The 17,368-nt window shown below is 40.1% G+C and overlaps 1 protein-coding gene across 1 annotated transcript; it reads left to right on the top strand.

Annotated features, from left to right (window-relative positions):
• Positions 1 to 3,561: 3,561 nt before the first annotated feature.
• On the top strand, positions 3,562 to 9,362 carry AQP4 (aquaporin 4). The gene is made up of 4 exons (XM_009081792.1): positions 3,562 to 3,973; positions 4,884 to 5,048; positions 5,405 to 5,485; positions 8,090 to 9,362. Exons 1-4 carry the CDS (start codon positions 3,593 to 3,595, stop codon positions 8,366 to 8,368), a joined length of 906 nt encoding a protein of 301 aa, XP_009080040.1. The 5' UTR covers positions 3,562 to 3,592; the 3' UTR covers positions 8,369 to 9,362.
• The last annotated feature ends 8,006 nt before the right edge of the window (positions 9,363 to 17,368 follow it).

The raw sequence follows: 17,368 nt of genomic DNA on the forward strand, positions 1-17,368 counted from the left end.
CACCTCCTGTGGATATCCGTGTCAGTAGCTCATTTAACATCATATTGGGAAATGAGGCTAAACGGTTCCAAGGAAGACGTGCGGTAGTGCATTTGTTTTGCAACAGTAGCCTGTCCCCCCTCCTCCCCCAGAGTTGGCCGGCGGTGCGCGATGTCCATTTGAGCCTCAGCCGGCGGTGCCAGCCCAGGTCGGGCAGTGTGGGAGTTTGCTGCGGAGATGCCACTGTAAATAGCCACTGCACGGACAAACTTGCCTGCGACAGCAGTGTCGTGTGGAGTGGCTGGCCGCAAGCCCACGTCCAGGCTGTGTGCTCTGCTCCTTGAAATTGTATTAGCTAGAAAAGGTAGAATTTTTAAAATACGGTTTGACTTTTGTACTGAAACCTTTGTTATGATTTGTGTTGTTATGGCTTTGAAGCCGTAATCATGCCTGCAGCCCTGTTGGCAATGTGATCTGCAAAAACTCACCTTGCATCCTATCAGACACAATTCACTGTGTAATCTTGTAGTCCAGACCAGACAATTTCAAGTGTGGCCACATGTGAAATTAATGTGTGACCATAACATGAAAGTGTCTTTCTGTTGTATTTTGGATTTATCTAAGGAAACCATGAACAACAACTTCTCCAAAAAAAATTGTTTTGCAACTGTGATGGCAAATCTTAGTTTCTGGAAAGCCCCATTCAGACCTGTCACAGCCATCACTCTGTCTCATCTCAAGCCTTTAAATTTAACTGCATGCTGAAAAAATAATGGATGTTGGAGATGGTGTTAATTTCTAAGTTGCTGATAGCTTTTGGATTTGATTGTAAACCTGGACTAAGGGCTCAAACACAACATTAAGCTTTTATTAACATTGATATGGGTTTTTGCTGTCAGGAAGAAAGGTGTGCAGTTTGAAAGAAAAATTTGGCTCTGGCAGCTGGGCATTTTGCTGGGTGTTAAAATCATAGAAAAACAGACTACTTCAGAAAAACATGTATGGATTAAAAATAGATGTGTAGGTCATTAACTGTCAAAGTATGGCTGACAGTGGAGTTCTATATAGCATGATGTTCTAGAAAACAGAAAGCAAGCTTCTGTATTTGAAGCTTTTGGCTTGCATGCAGCATTTTTGCATTTTCAGGGCTGCAAATAATATTGACTGAGTTGACTGGACGTGGTCTTCCCTGGAGAAGCAGTATAAGATCTGTCCTTCGTAAGTGGCAGCCTCCTTCTAGTCAGGCCCATCAGCAATTCAGTAGGTGTGCTCTTCCACATCTGTCTCCCTCCTGCACACGTGTACACACGTGCACACCCACTCATTCTTAATGCGTTCTTTCAAGAAGTTCCACAACTCGTGGGAAGCCAACTGCATGATTTTAATACCAAACACAAACGCCTTTGTCTGTCCACTTCTCCAGCATGAAGGTGTGTAATTAATTTGCAGGTCTCACCGTTCTCTGCATACAGAAAGAGATGGTCAGGCACATTTGAACAAAGACATGAAGAGTCACTGTACCCCTCTCTACCATGCTCCAAAAACATACATTCCCCCCATAGTGCCCTTGGTGGTTTGAAATTTTTCAAAAGTCTGGAATATAACACCAGGACTTGCATTTTACTCAGGGAAATCCAGGTTGCATCCCAACTGAGCTGAGGGGTGAAAGGGTAGATGAGTGCAGCTTCCCTTGTCTGTGCATCCAGGTTTCTTTTCCATGGGCTTCAGGATATATGTCATCCCTATATTAAACATTCACCTGAAACATACCCTGGGAAAGTGAGCTTACATACAGTTAGTATGGATGTAGCACCTATGTCTTACTCAGGTCACTAAGACAAAGTATTAGTGAGGAAGTAGTAAGGGTGTCAGACATAAACCTTTAGGTTTCAGTGTGAATCTGGTCATAGGGTTCAAAAGTAAGACCAACCCAATACCTATGAACTTCAGCTTTGGGGGAGGCAATGATTTTGGGGTTATTTTGAACAAAAGGTCTAGTCTAGATAGTTGGTCATTAACTGACTGTTAATATGAGATCTTACAAAAACATCTTTCCATTTGTCTTGAGTCTGACCCAAAATCAGAAGATTTGGGGTATGACTTTATTCTCTGTGAGGTTTTGGCTTCACTTTTTCGCTGGTAGAGCAAGTCCCACTCAGGTCTCTCAGATCACTTTACAACAGCCATTCGGAGGAGATAATGTAATTCTTGTTCTCATCTGAGAGTCTAGAGAACTGAGACAGAGCTCAAATGGCGTATCCAAAATACAGAGTAAATTAGCATAGGAAATGAGACAGGGAAACAACTTATTTGCTTCAGTCAAAGGATTAAATTGCTTTTCCCTAACTCACTGGAACTGTTAAGAAATTCATGGGCCATTCCTCTTGCAATAACTTGAAAAGGGCAGGCATGCCTTTTATGATTCTTTCTGATGTAACTGGTATTAAATATGCATTGTAGCTCAGTTACCTTAGATAACTGAGCATAAATTCATCCATCTTCCACTTGAAATTCTTTTCCCAAATGTAGCAGCTGAATATTCTTTCTTTTGTTTTCTATTTTTTGGATGGGTTGGAGGTTTTTTGCTTTTGTTTTTAGAGAAGAATCTTGTTAGCATTCCTTAGAAACTCATTAAAATGCTTCCCTTTTGGCTTATTCTCCTAATTTATTAATACCACAAATAACTTTTCTTTGGTGACCCACTTTCATAGGTATCTGAACATCTAGCAAAATTGTAACTCATCAGGAAGGCAGTGTAGACTAATAAATAGCATCTCCAGACAGGGAGGAAAACCAAGACACTTTTTGCTTTACCACACAGAGTTCTACACACCACATGTGCAAAAAATACCACTCTATTCCCCAGCTCACTCAGCACCCTTAGTACAAAAGAATGTACTTTATTGATTGCACAATTGATTTAAAGGTCAGAATGCAGGACTGCATCTATACTGCCTGGATTCACTTTTCACCCTACATCCACAGTAAAGAAACTGTTCTTTGCATAAATATAAATAGAAATATTAGTCTGTGTTAGTGTTCAAGCAAATAGATTTTCTCTTCTAGCTCCCAGGGCAACCTCCCAACACTATGCTGTTATCAAAGCCATTGGGATTTGACTAAGATACTGGTTTTTTATTGTATTATCTTACCTCTTTATGAAAAATACAATTTGCATAGGAAAAAAGAGGATACTTCTGATTTAACGAACATGATGATCAACAAGACACTGGAAATGGTAGATCTATCCAGCCACTAACTCAGACAGAGGTCAGCTGGCATAGAAGAATACACTCATTTTCATACTCATTTCAAAAGATAGTTTGTTTTTCTGGGAGCTGAAACTATACAGACAGACTTATCTCAAGTAGTGATTAATTAACCTGTATCCTGTAGACACTCCAATACTGGTCACATTTTGAAGACAGTCTGCTTTGAGAGTGTAGTCTGTGGTTTGCCTTAGCCCAAGAATACTCAGCATTGCAGCCTTCTCTCCAAAGTCTTCTGTACAGCAGCCCCCAACAGGAGAGCATAAGGCTCATTTGGTGACTTCTGATGAAGCTTTGTTTTCCTTTTCAGTAAGTTTGGACGTCTGTGTAAGTGTAAGAGCATTATGGTGGCGTTTAAAGGAGTCTGGACTCAACCCTTCTGGAAAGCCGTTTCGGCCGAATTCCTGGCGATGCTTATTTTTGTCCTCCTCAGCCTTGGCTCCACAATCAACTGGGGTGGAGCAGAGAAGCCCCTGCCTGTAGACATGGTTCTTATCTCCCTCTGCTTTGGACTCAGTATTGCAACCATGGTGCAGTGCTTTGGACACATCAGTGGAGGCCACATTAACCCTGCTGTGACCGTGGCAATGGTCTGCACAAAGAAGATCAGCCTCGCCAAGTCTGTCTTCTACATTCTTGCCCAGTGCCTGGGAGCCATCGTGGGTGCAGGCATCCTTTACCTTGTCACACCACCAAGCGTGGTAGGAGGTCTGGGAGTCACTGCGGTAATCACTTCTCCTCCGGCTCTTGAAGTAGTCTAGCATAGAGCCTAAGAAAATATAATCAGTGTCGCGCAGAATAAAGAGAGCTCAAGTAGAGATTTTAAGAGCTTGCTGGTTTATTTACAGCATCTAGACAGGGCTTAAAGCTCTCCTTAGGATGGGTTTATGCAGTATAATATCTGTAGCTGTTCTTTTTATAGAAGTTCTCTTTCCTAGAACTTCCCCAAATCTGATGACAGCAGGTAATGCTAATTTACATACAAAATTTAAATAATATATGCATGAAATGCCTTTTTATATGAGCTGGGGAGGGGGGAAAATTAATTCCATGCCATTATGATGGGGATTGAAAAAACATCAATTTAAAATGACATACTTTTGAAATAGATTGTGGCTTAGATTTCAGCTTTGTTCTAAACTCATAAGGAATGCCATCAGTTAGCCCTGTTGCAGGACTTATTAAAAATGCACTTGAGCCGCACACTGCTTAATTTTTAATTGAAATTTAAATTAATTAAGTCAGGGCTAATTAATGAATTTATAATTGAATAGTAAATTACAGTGCTCCCAAGAAAAAAAAATGGTGAAAGGGAAGTGCAGCATTTGCAAATCCCTGTGTAAAAATAAACTATACTTCTGCAGTCTAACTCTGAAGTTCTTGTTGGATGTTACTGTTAATCCTTCTCTTCTCAGTCCAGCAGTGACTTTTTCATGGCATTCAAAATAAAGAAAGCATTTTAAAGTTAAGAAAAAGGGAGAAAAGTGGAGAGGGGGAATCTGTACCTCTAAATGTTTAGCATTGTCTTTCACTCTGTAACATTTAGAAATATGTTAATTGAAATACAGTTAATATATGGAATGGCTTTCTGATTTATAAAATCTTCTTCATTTCTGGTGTTTCTTTCCCTTTCAGGTACACGGAGATCTTTCCGCAGGGCATGGACTCCTGGTGGAGTTGATAATTACATTCCAGCTGGTTTTTACTATTTTTGCTAGCTGTGATTCGAAACGAAGTGATGTCACAGGTTCAGTAGCATTAGCAATTGGATTTTCTGTTGCAATTGGACATTTATTTGCTGTAAGTTAATGATTTCTCTCTGAAAAATAGATCCCTTTACCCTTTATGACTACTTCAGAAGTAAATGGAAACTTCTGTGACCTTTAGAGCTGTTATAGCTATATAGCTGTTGTATTCTTTACAGATCCAAGCCAAAACCCTTTGGAGTCTCAGGAGTGTCCCCTTGGGTAGGGTGTTGTGCCAGAACTTTTCTGGTAGTTTATGTGATGAACCTTGTTAACCTTTTTGTTAAGACTTGGGAGAGTGATGATATCCTCTGTCAAGATGAGAAGCCATACTAAACCAAGGTGTCCCATAGAAACTGAATCACTACTTCCAAGACTTTAGTAAGAGGTAACGTTTTCTCTCTGCTTTAGATCAATTACACCGGTGCCAGTATGAACCCTGCTCGATCATTTGGACCTGCTGTCATCATGGGCAGATGGGAAAACCAATGGGTAACTCCTCTTTCATGCTTCCTTCACCATAGTGACAAATAGCAATGAGATTTTTCATACATCATATATATATGATATATCTATGGTATATCCCATAGAGACCATCAGGCAGTGACCTTACCCAAGCTTAGGTATCATCATGCTCCTCACCTAGCACTGCAGTGCAGTATGCAGTGTGTTGGAATAGCATCTTACTATTCAGGGGCCATTTTTTGGAGGTAGTAGCTGGAGTAGAAAGGAAATTGTATGAAAAGTTCAAACAAAACAAAAAAAAAGCAATCCAGCGAGACTGAAAGAGTTGAACTGCTGGAAAGAAAAATCCTCCAAGGCAGATTGCAAATGCCGCTGGTAATGCTGGTGAGAAGTTATGGAAGTAATTCTGTCGACTTCACATTTCATCTGGTTCTGCAGCAAACTGGGGCAGATGTATGAAATGAGAGCAGGGACCCTCTGTGATCTGGTTCTCAGGGGAGAACCTGCCTTGGCAAATGCCCACAGTGAGAGATGAAGAGATTTCAGTCTGGTCTTTGCAGACCAGACCAGATGTTACCTGCTTCAGTTTGAAAGCATCAGCTTAACTAGGAGCAGTTGCACAGGAAGCAGTGTGATAAACAGATTGTGAAAGATGCAGTCATTTTCTGTAGCATCCCACTAACCAGCTTATTGAAAACCATTTCACATTTCATAGGGGAGAGATGGATTGCATCTCAGCCTCACCTCATTATAGACAGGTAAAGTACTCCTAGGGACACTTTCAATGCTAACCTGAAGAGCTGCATATTACAGTGCATATAAGGATTTTCTTGATTTTTAAAGTATGAAGCCCACATCGCTCCCACTGCAGCTAATAACAGAAATAGCATTGTCTTCAGGCCCTAAGGCTCCAATTCTGCAAACACGATACCATGTGTAACTTTGTTCCCAAGAGTTATCCTATTGAGGCAGATTTACCCAGTTATCAGTGAATGGCTTGTTCATATGAAAAACTGCTGTAGTTTTTCACAAGATTAATTATCCATACTCCAAGGAAGCCTGTAATTTATAACTAAAGCTATAAACAATAAACAAATGTACCATGGAGAAACTTGCAGGAGAAGCTTAGTTACTGTCCTGGTCACTTGGAAAGACAGGTTTTTCTCCTCCATAGGAATGACATTGGCATGCCATTGACAGAAGCCTGTGGGCTTTGGCACCTACTAATGTTACTGAACTGCTGCATGCCATGTTGAAATAGATAGGTACCTACAAAGTTGTGTTATGTTGGTTGTATTTGCTTATTCAAATTAGATTGACAGGTAGCTGACTGCCTGTTGTATTCTGTAGGGTTAGAAACTGAATTTGGATTAATTTGGAAACATGAGTCTGAAATCCTGAAGTAGAACCGTTTGTGTATACACTAGGAAGGGTTTTGTTTCCTTGAAAGTTCATTGTCATCTTGGTTGAAAATGCAGAAAGAAAATTTACTCTTCTACGTCAGTGTTTATTTTGTGTGTCTTTTTGCAAACAGTGCATATATGTGGTCTACAGCTGGCAGTGAGTAATGTAAAGTTAGAGGCAGTCTCTTGTAAAGAGATGGATCAATAAAACTTGACAAAATTATTTCTCTTTGAAGATTTAGGCCTGCTTCTCAATCTCGTTACCCTTGCTAGTTTAAAAGCAAAGTTGTGCCAGAGCACCTATATGGTGTATGTGATTACAGAGCTGTATTTGACCTAGGTGACTCCACCAGGATCTGTGGCCTTTTTTGTCTCAAGAAAACCTTATAGGTGTGTTGGATTCAAATGAAGAGGATGAACAACCAGTATCTTTGTCTTATTGAACAATGCATAAGGAAATAAATTAAATCTCCCATAAAGAGGGGGAAAAAGGCTGTCTTCTATCAACAGAAGGTAGGGCAGCCAGAGAGAATGCCCATGCATCTGTCCTTGCGAGGTGTCCATAGCTTCACTCCTCCTCATCCAGTCTGCCCCGAAGCATTGGTAACCAGACATGTAGACTGAAATCTTTTTCAGGCATCAGGGAAGTAGTAAATGTACCTCACTGCCTATGTCAGCATAGGCTCCTCTGCTTGGTGGGGTCCACTGCCTGCTGATGCCCTAAACACTGACACGATAGGAGTTTTTAGAGAAAGTCCACACACAAGGCTTCGAAGTCATTTATATGACTGAATACAGGGTGACTAGGGAGTATTTCTGAGAGGGGTGAAATAGTTGTGAGAGACTGGGAGGAGGCAGAAAGGAAAAGAGAAAAAGTACCTAAGACTAGTGCCATTAACAAGAGACTGCCTTTTGACCGACTTCATATGTGATTTTAGAGCAGTCTTTTATGTTGAGCATCGAGTCACCATCTGTGAAACCTATGGTAGTTACACTTTTCTGCCTCGTGAACTGGTATGATGGCAGATATCATTCTGGTGCATGAAAGCCAGGGGGTGATGTGACCATGCATTTCTGCATAGTTGGTTTTAATAATGGACCAGAGCATTTTGCAGAAACTTTTCTGAATTAAGTCTATTACTGACATGCTTTTTTTCCTCTGAGACCCTGGCTTCTTTATTTGCTCTAGAGCTTAATGCTTGGGATTTTTTCCGCCTCTTTTTTGCAGGTATATTGGGTGGGACCAATAATAGGAGCAGTCCTTGCTGGTGCTCTTTATGAGTATGTCTATTGCCCAGATGTTGAACTCAAGCGCCGTTTCAAAGATGTCTTCGGTAAGGCTAGCCAGCCTTCCAAAGGGAAATACATCGAGGTGGATGATAACAGGAGCCATGTAGAGACCGATGACCTGATCCTGAAGCCTGGCATAGTTCATGTGATTGATATTGACAGGGGTGAGGACAAGAAGGGAAGAGATCCATCCAGCGAGGTGTTGTCTTCTGTATGACTAGCAAGAAGCACTGAAAGCAGAGAGAGGCCTGCTAGCACGTCCACAGATATCCTTCCTATTAAAGAAACAGATCTCCTTTAGACTGAGCATCTGCCATCTCTTAAAAAGTATGGTGTAGGCAGATGCATGGAATGGTGTCATCAAACCATACGCCTGCTCAGTCAGAAGATTAGGACTTTGCTATAATTAGGATCCCCCATCTATTATTCCAAATTAAGCCTTGTTCCTAGTATTTTCCTTTCCTTCTTTCTGGAGCAACCCCAAAGTCAAAAAAAGAGATGAAAGCATTCTCCTTTAATAAATCAGTCAATAATGAGATAAAGATAGAGATGTTTAACATTCAGATTGACAGTTAAGACATATCAGGAAATGCCTATAGACATGAAGACCTACTTATCAGATTGTTCTTCTGACACTTAATTGGCTGTTGTCAGCTCCGATTATAACATCTTACCCATTAAACGTTTTCTGCGAGGTTCAGGGACAGCACCAGCACTATTTAAGAGTTTTATCCACAGACAAGCCAGGGAGTATTGTTTCCACTCATGTACATGACTATTGCATTGCAAACTGCCTCCGAAAAAAGGATACTTTAATAGGTTTTTTTTTTTAAAATTCTATCAACCCATCAAATTTCACTCATGTGATTTGCCATATAAATACATTTTCTTCATCCCCAAGAGTAAATATGCAGAAATGGAATGTTGAAGTGTATGGTAATAAGGCTGCAAAGCATTTGACTGTACTTCATACTCCCTCTTGTCATTGTCTGGTGAAACATTCTCCTGGGGTTTGACTATTGACCATTTAGTGTTAGCAGACTCTCAAGGTCATGCAAAGAATATAAAGGCTTTCCTGTTACTTAATAACTCAAATAAGAGATATCAGAAGAAAAGAAGGCATATCTGTTTTCAGTGCACTTGTTCGAATACACATTTCTGTGCTAATTTATGTAAACTAAAGGTTTAAATTACTTAACTATTTTCTTACAAGATGGTTGGAGATATGGGGGGTTTAATTTATTAGTAATGTAGATGGGTTTTAACTTTTAACTGTATTGAGACACTGATTGGGAAATATTTTTTATAACAGATGATAAAAATATGACTGCTTCTGGCTTTTTGTTGTAACTGATGCCTAACTATTTGAACGGGATCTGTGCTTGCTCCAGTGTTCCTATAGTCTTAATTACACCTCTGGCAAAGGTTTCTTTATCTGTTGTTAGGAAAAGATGCCAGTGCTTGCAGGTTTTGTTAGAGGGAAAAGGACATGAAATATGTTCAGTAAACAGTCTTTCCCTTATAGAAGTATTTTGACAGATACAATCACCCCAGCAGAACATTTCTGTAAAGCTGCTGCTGACTTATTGCCTTTGTTCCTGATCAGTGGCTTTGAGTTTTACAATACACAGCTGCAGAGCAGTCAGGAGCATGGTATTATTACTGTAATTATATAGGTTTTATTTTTAAATTGAAAAGCTACCCCTGCCTATGTAGCAATAAGAGGGGAAAAGAAGTATTAGTCCTGACTGTGGGCTGTAATAGCCTTGTTTGTTCTTTGACATACTCTACATGCAATCTTTATTACAGGGAATTAGATGTTTCTAATGAGATAATAAACCACTGCTACCCTCAAATCTGTGCACTATGATCTAAGGGCAATTCTACTATCCAGCGTGCAGCACTGTATAGTCCCAGAATGTCCCACCATACTCCTTTTCCTAGTTTCACATTTTTCTTGTTTTAAACCCTGTTAGCATAGTGCAAGTTCCTGGCACTGAGTATGAGATTCATGACTCCTTCATGCATTTGCAGTTGGACCATGATGTCTCCCTTATTCCACCCAGACACAGCATGTAGCACACATGGGTGCAGGAGAGGGCTTCCTTGTGTGATCCTGCAACAGTCCCACTCCTGACACATGGGTCCTCCCACCAGACATGCTCCCTGTCATCTCCCTGTTGCAGCGTCACAGCATTGGCTGCCTGTTAAGTCTAGTAAATCAGCTGATATTTGTCCTTAGCTGTGTCTCGACGCATGGTTAGGGACCTGCCATGGACAATGTCAAATCACAGATAAGAACTCCTTCCCACAGCAAGGACTAAGTCTCCTGGGGAAGGGCAACACAGATGTGGGGTTAGATCTCTGCTCAAATGGGTAAATACCATGCTAAATAGATTCAATGAGAAAGATCAAAACTTATTGAGGGAGTTTTGTCTAGGCATTTGTTGTGGCTTTCTTTTATGCATTTTTCAAATGCTGTATTTGTTAAAGGGACGCTTTGGTTAAACCTTTTGCATGGCTTGAACAGGTAAAGAGTAATACACATAGAACTGATGGGTTTTTAAGCAAAGGTTTGCATTTTTGTATTTAAAGACACTCCCTAATTTGTGAATTTTGCATTGTACTGTGTTATTTAAATAAGAAACTGTGATTTGTTTTATGCTTAAGGGTCCTTTTCACAAATGGCTTGATGTCTATTTTCCTTACCCAGCCTGATTCTGCTGCTGAGGCGAGCAGAATGTGAGCATAGCACCAGCCACCTCCATTAGGAGGATATTTTTCCTTGAAACACTCTGTATTAATGCAGTGTGGTAAACACTCAGAACCATTGCCAGGAGAGCTCCTCTTTCGGAGAGTATTGTAGGTAAGATCCTGAGACTTTTGAAAAGATCAAGGAAAAGAAGGGAAGCTAAAATAGAGACCACTAGACAGTAAAGGATGATTCCATGCCATTAGGCACTAGCAGAAAGCAATGTGTGGTAGGCCTGCTACTGCTCCCACAGAATGAGTCTCATGGAGGAGTTTGTCACTGACTATGGTGGAAATGATCCTGAGCTTTTGGGGGGCCTGATGGCTTCTCTCACACACTTGACTGTGTTTTTTTCTAAAATCAGTCTTTCAGCAAGATACTTAATTTTGAAAGAAGATACATTTGTCTTGAGGTTTATGACCCACCCTAAAGCAAATCCTTAGGAGTGACCATCATCACAGATGGTTCTGCCCCACCACAAGACATCACTATTCATATAAGAGAACATCACTCTTCAGCATCCCTTAGGACTTGGTCTTGCTTTGACGCAGGGATATGTGCTCCACTGAGTTATTTTGCAATGGTATCGTCAGTGTACAACAGTCACTTTTGGTAAATAATAGACTAGCATAACCTCTTTATGGATTCAAAATACTTTTGCTTTAGTATTATTTTAAAACATGTACTTTGATACTGTTTGAGTGAGATTTGTGTTCTGAAACCCTGAAGCTCTAAATTACACCTCATAACATAACTTGGCATCCTCTTAAAGCATTTATTGGTTGTGATGGAAAATGTATTTTGTTTATGATGGTGGATGGATGTCAGAAGAAGTCTGCCAGGTCTGTCATCATTCTGGGGTCTTAAAATAAAAGGATGAGTGTCACTCCTCTATGATGCCATGATTGTTTTCAATGCTATATTTGCACTTTAACAAGCACAATAATATTAAATCACTGGATTTCAGAAAAGAAAGGATGGAAGCTAAGGGCGATTCCATTGAGGCACGCAAATACCTTTTAGCTTGTGTGAACTCTGAGGAGTCTATCACCCAAATTCTAACTATTCTCAGGAAAAAAAAAAAAGAAACCCTGCAGCATTTGAGTTGTCATCATAACCCTTCTCCTGTTGAAGTACTTGGGAGGTGTATCTTTCATTCTTTCAGTGGAAGCAGGAGTGAGACTCATCATGCAGTGCTTAGGCTTGTCACATGTATCAGCTTTTCAAAATGTGCTTTATTTCTGATTGGTAGTAATTGCCACAGTATGTGCTTAGAAAGCTAGATGGCCATCAAATTTCTACCTTTCTAGTGCCTGATGGCAGAGCAGCTGCTGCTGTGCTCTACAACATCTTCTCTGTTATGTGTGTAACACATTCAGGATATTATACGCCATCCAATATTTTTAATCTTACTAAAATATGTGAGAATTTACACTGTGAACCTTTCTTTTCAAGGTGAGAGGTGAAAACACCATGCACAATTTTTTTGTATCTCAATTCAGTCTGTGTGTATCTGAGTTTCTCAAGGACTTACTAAATAGACAAGATGTAAATATAGACTGAACCATTTTTTACCCACTTACATGATCATACTGTCACAGTCTGAAATTTAGGACAAATGAGGTAAAGCAAACTGTGTACATGGATTTTTCCACAAGACTGCTTATTGTTTAAATGCTTAGTCACCGTGATATCAGAACTAATGTTATAGGACTTAAAATTTCCATATGTAATATTTGGAATAAACTACTGAAAAATACACTATAAAATTATACATGATTGTCTGGTTCCACATGTATTCTACTGTATCTCACACTACTGTTGCAAATAAACTGTTTGTCAAAAAGAAAAAAAGGCATCATGTGATCACTCGAAACATTTAATGATCCTAAAGCTCAGGACTGAAATAAAAGGAAAAACCTCAAATCCAACCAATAGAATATGTCTAGGAGGAGTATGGAAGTGTGTGGAACTGAGAATGAATGATTTACTGTGGAACAATATTCATCAGTGAGGAGAGGTACTTGTGAAAGGGATTTGATATATTTAAGGAGATGAGTTAAATCCATTAAAGCAAAAATTATACACAAAAATTTTGTGGTGGTTTAAGCCCAACTGACAACTAAGCACCCCCCAGCCATTTGGTCATCTCCATCCCAACCCCATCCCAGTGGAATCAAAAGTAAAACTTGTAGGTTGAGATAAGAACAGTTTAATAAAAGCTTCTAAACATCAGTGTGTTATCAACATTATTCTCATGCTGAATCCAAAACACAGCACTATACCAGCTACTGAGAAGAAATTAACTCTACCCCAGTTTAAACCAGGACATATATATACATCACTGATTTTGCCAGATGGTTTAAAAACTCATAGGACTAGTGGAGGGCTAAGGTTTTGAACATGATAGAAATGATACTGGTGCTTCAGACCCCTTTCACTAAAGCATGGATTGTGAGATCCAGATCCTATGAGGAATTTCAGCAACAGAAATCAGGTCCTTTAACATTTACATTTCTAGTTGTCTAGCTCTTTGGAATGCAAAGTTTATGTTCTATGACATTGATGGAGGTAAATTAGGATCCTGAAAATGATTACTATGAAAACCCATCACCTGGGATAGCACCTAATCAGTAGGAAGGGCTGAGAGCAGGCTCATACCTGAACTTCGCCTCTCGCAGTGCTTCAGCTCTTGCCTTCAGCTTCTTGATATGCAGCCTCCAGATTAACCTCACAAGACGCTTAGGGGAGTGTGTGTCTCTGTGTGTTGTGTATAACTTACTACACACATGATTTGTACCTTAATGAAACAGGATCCAAGGGAATTTAGGCAGAACCAGTAAAATTATTTTGGAGTCACAATCACACAAGATAGGAGCCACCTTGACATTTTGAGACACTCAGAAAATAGGAATATAGGTGTCTGGAAGGTTACAAAGGTAAACATGCAGTGATGGAGCTGTCTGCAGGGTTAAGATGAAGAAGGGTCCTGGGAAGAACAGGAAGCAACACTGCGCAAGGGAGATCTTTGTAGCATACCTCTTACCCAGGGGTTACTGGCATTATGCTATCACTCACAGGATTAAGACATGGTTGTGTTGTATGAGGACATGCATGTAGGTTTGCAGATCACATCTGGGCCATCGAATGGGAGAGGCTTAGCTGTGCTGCAAGAGTGATGTCCTTACTCAAAGCTTCAGTGGCGACACTGGCGTCAGCAGCGACAACTGCAAAGAGCAACTGTGACCCAGTCGTCTACTTAAAAAGAATTTACAGAGTAAATATTGCCAATATCAGCTTTGTTTTAAACCCTCCTTTGGCTTTAGACTCCTTTATCTGTTGCAGACTGTAGTGTATTGCTGCTTTATTTATATCAGACTGATAACTGTTATCTTGGCTATTAATTTCTTTTGACCTTTCTTGCCTCATCAGAAAAACAATCCTTACAAGTACAAAGACTGTGGCATAATCTCACTAATAAAGTAATCACAATGGTTTTTGGAAAGGCAAAAGGAGCTTATATTATTTGTCTCTCACCTTCTCATGTGTGATGAGGAGAAACAGAGGCTTTCTACAGGTGTGTCTGGCAAAAAGATCCCCAACTGCGATTCTCCACTCGTGCACAGAAATGACCTTCCTATGATGTTTCATCCCTACATCCCTTTTGAGATGAATCTTCATAAAAAGCTCTGGAATTCACAGTATGTCTAAAAGTTCATGATAACAGATATGTGTCTATTAAATTGTGCAAATATGTGCATATGTGTGCACACGTGTGTATGTGAAAGATGTAGAGAAGTGCAACTCTGCACAGCCATTGAGTTTACTTCTTCCAAGCAACGGACAAGACCAGTGGTTAAAACTGTGGGAGATTAGCTGCCATTTCAGATTACTGCATGCCCCACTGGGATCATAATGACTTGGTCATTTATTTCCACTTATTTCTGAGCCATATGGCTTTCAGCTTGAAGTGGGATCCATGACCACCATGGAACCAATTGGGTTCTGTGGCTCTTCCTCCCAAGGTTCATTTTCCAGAGAGCTTTTTTTTTTCTCACATTTAAACCATTAAAAAAATTAATACCTTAGACATTTTGGAACCTTCTAGCGTGAGAAATATTTTACCATTATTCCACTCTACCTTAGGGTTAACTCCATTTATTCTGTGAGAATTGTTTCTTTACTTTAGAACAGCAAATCTCATGGCACTGGAGATTCATTCATTTTTTGCTAAAATTTCCTTTGATAATTCCTTGTGATATCTCCACTGTTCTGTTCCAGTGCTTAATTATTTCCATTTGCATGGTATCTCAGTGCTTAGCCGCCTCATGGTCCCATATTCAGTCAGGAATACATGCTTGTTTTGTTTTGTTTTGCCTTTCCAGCTGAATGAGCTCATCAGAGCTGGAATGAGATGATTTAGTCTATAGATCCTCCTTCTCTGAGCTTCTTCAAGCTGCTACTGCCACTTTAGACTTGGGGCCACTTTTTCTAGTCAGCAGCAGAGTTACCCCAGAGGGGTGAGCATTTCATCTGCTTTGACTTGCCAGAACTGTACAGTACACAGGCTATATCCTGCCTTTGCTTCCAGAAGAGATGAAGTCAGTTTGCACCAGCTGAACCCAGTCTTAGACAATTGCAGTAGAGTAAACAGTGTCCCAGCAAAGAAGTAATCAATTTTGAAAAGATGGGATTTGGGCTTGTGGCCAGTCCCTGGGCTCTGATTTGCAAGAAAAGCATCAATAGGAAAACTGGAACAATGGTTGATTGTCCCTGTAAGTTCTGAACATATGTGCATGAATACCCAGTAAGAAAAAGCCTATTGCTTCATGATTAAAGATGACAGAGCAGGGACAAAATGAACTCTGGAGATCAGGAAGATGTACATAGATGTTGGACTCTGCTGCTGTTTGCCCACAGGTATTGCTCCAGAGAAACAGCTGCACAGCATCTTCTCGGAGCTGAGTCAGACCAGCTGTACAGGGTAGGATGCACACAAACACAAATGTTTCAGACACAAGGCTTTTTTGTTTTTCTCCCTCCTTCCACAGCTGCCCAGCATACTTCAGATTTACTGGAGGCAAACATTTCTAGGGCATGAATGCAGAAGCTTTTCTAGCCTCAAGACTAAAATGTGAGAATAAAGCTTTGTGTCCTCCAACCTTTTAGCTTTGAAATAGCCCAGCAAATGCCATGGAGGGAGCTTTAATAAAAGAGGTCAAAAAGTCCATCTGGATCCCTCTGCATCCTAGTCATTCCTAGAGCTACCCTTAGAGAAGTGATCCATAGGTTAATTCATCACTGTGTAAATAAAATATCCCCCAACTTCTTTCACCACTAGCCTTTCTGAGTTAAAATAAATATCCTTTGGTTTAACACAGCTGAAGAGCATCTAAGGTCTATATATAGCAGGTATTGCTATTGTGTCTGAGTGGTGAGGAAAAGGTCAAAGCAAAATGATTTTATTATCCCCCCAGTTGGAAAATTGGTCTCTGTGTGTTTGAGTTTTTTTGGGGGGGAGGGAGGGCCATTTGGTCTTGCTTCCTCTTACAGTGTTCAGTGTTTTTTTCAGGTTGTCCACATTTAATTTTATTATCCTCATTAATGGAATTAAGTAGAACGATTAATTTTCTTTTTACTTTTTTGTTTTTCTTTGTTAAAGAATGTCACTTGAGGATGCTTTAACTTTTCTGGCTGTTTGATATCTTTGCCCTGCAGGATCTGATGGCACCCTCTATTGCATGGCCTCCTTTTGCATAGACAGCTGTCCCTTCAATGCAGTTGGGAACCTATGGGGACTGCTGAGGTTTTTACATTGGAGCTCCAAGCGCCTGAACTTGAGAAGCAGGTTCTTCATTTTCACTTCAGGTGGTATTTTTCTTAATAAAACACACAGTTTCCATGAACTTTCTCTCATGATGTACGTAAAGTTTTCTTCTGAGTCCAGCCATTTTAATCCATTTCTGAACATTTTGCTAGTTATTAAGAATTTATCATTAAAACCTACATATTTGAGACAGTTGCCTAAATTGTGTTTGTTTTTCTTATATTTCTCTATTTCTTTCTCCTTTTAGGTGTCAAAGGGGCCAGCAGTTTTTGTGCCAACAACACAGGAAAATTGTGTAAAGGAAGAAAGCTCACATTCAGACAGTTGTGTATGGTAAGGTTGCAGTCTCAGGTGATGGAAGGAGCCTGAAAAGTTGACATTTTATACTCCTGCAAACATAAAGTTTAGTCAACAGTGAAGCATCTCATAGATTTCAGGATAAACTGGAAAACATATAATCCTACCAACGTGAGGTGAAAACCTAGACACTAACTTCTAGTTTTGCAGACGGAGAGGGGGAAATCCACATCATATCCGTAAGCTTTCCAATGGCCAGAAAGGAAACCCTAAAGCTAAAGCATCTTTCAGATACTGAGTTCTGTGGTTCTTGGAGTGATTGACACTTTTTTTACTCTTAA

Source organism: Acanthisitta chloris, unplaced genomic scaffold, assembly GCF_000695815.1.
Source record: "Acanthisitta chloris isolate BGI_N310 unplaced genomic scaffold, ASM69581v1 scaffold40119, whole genome shotgun sequence".
Taxonomy (NCBI): domain Eukaryota; kingdom Metazoa; phylum Chordata; class Aves; order Passeriformes; family Acanthisittidae; genus Acanthisitta; species Acanthisitta chloris.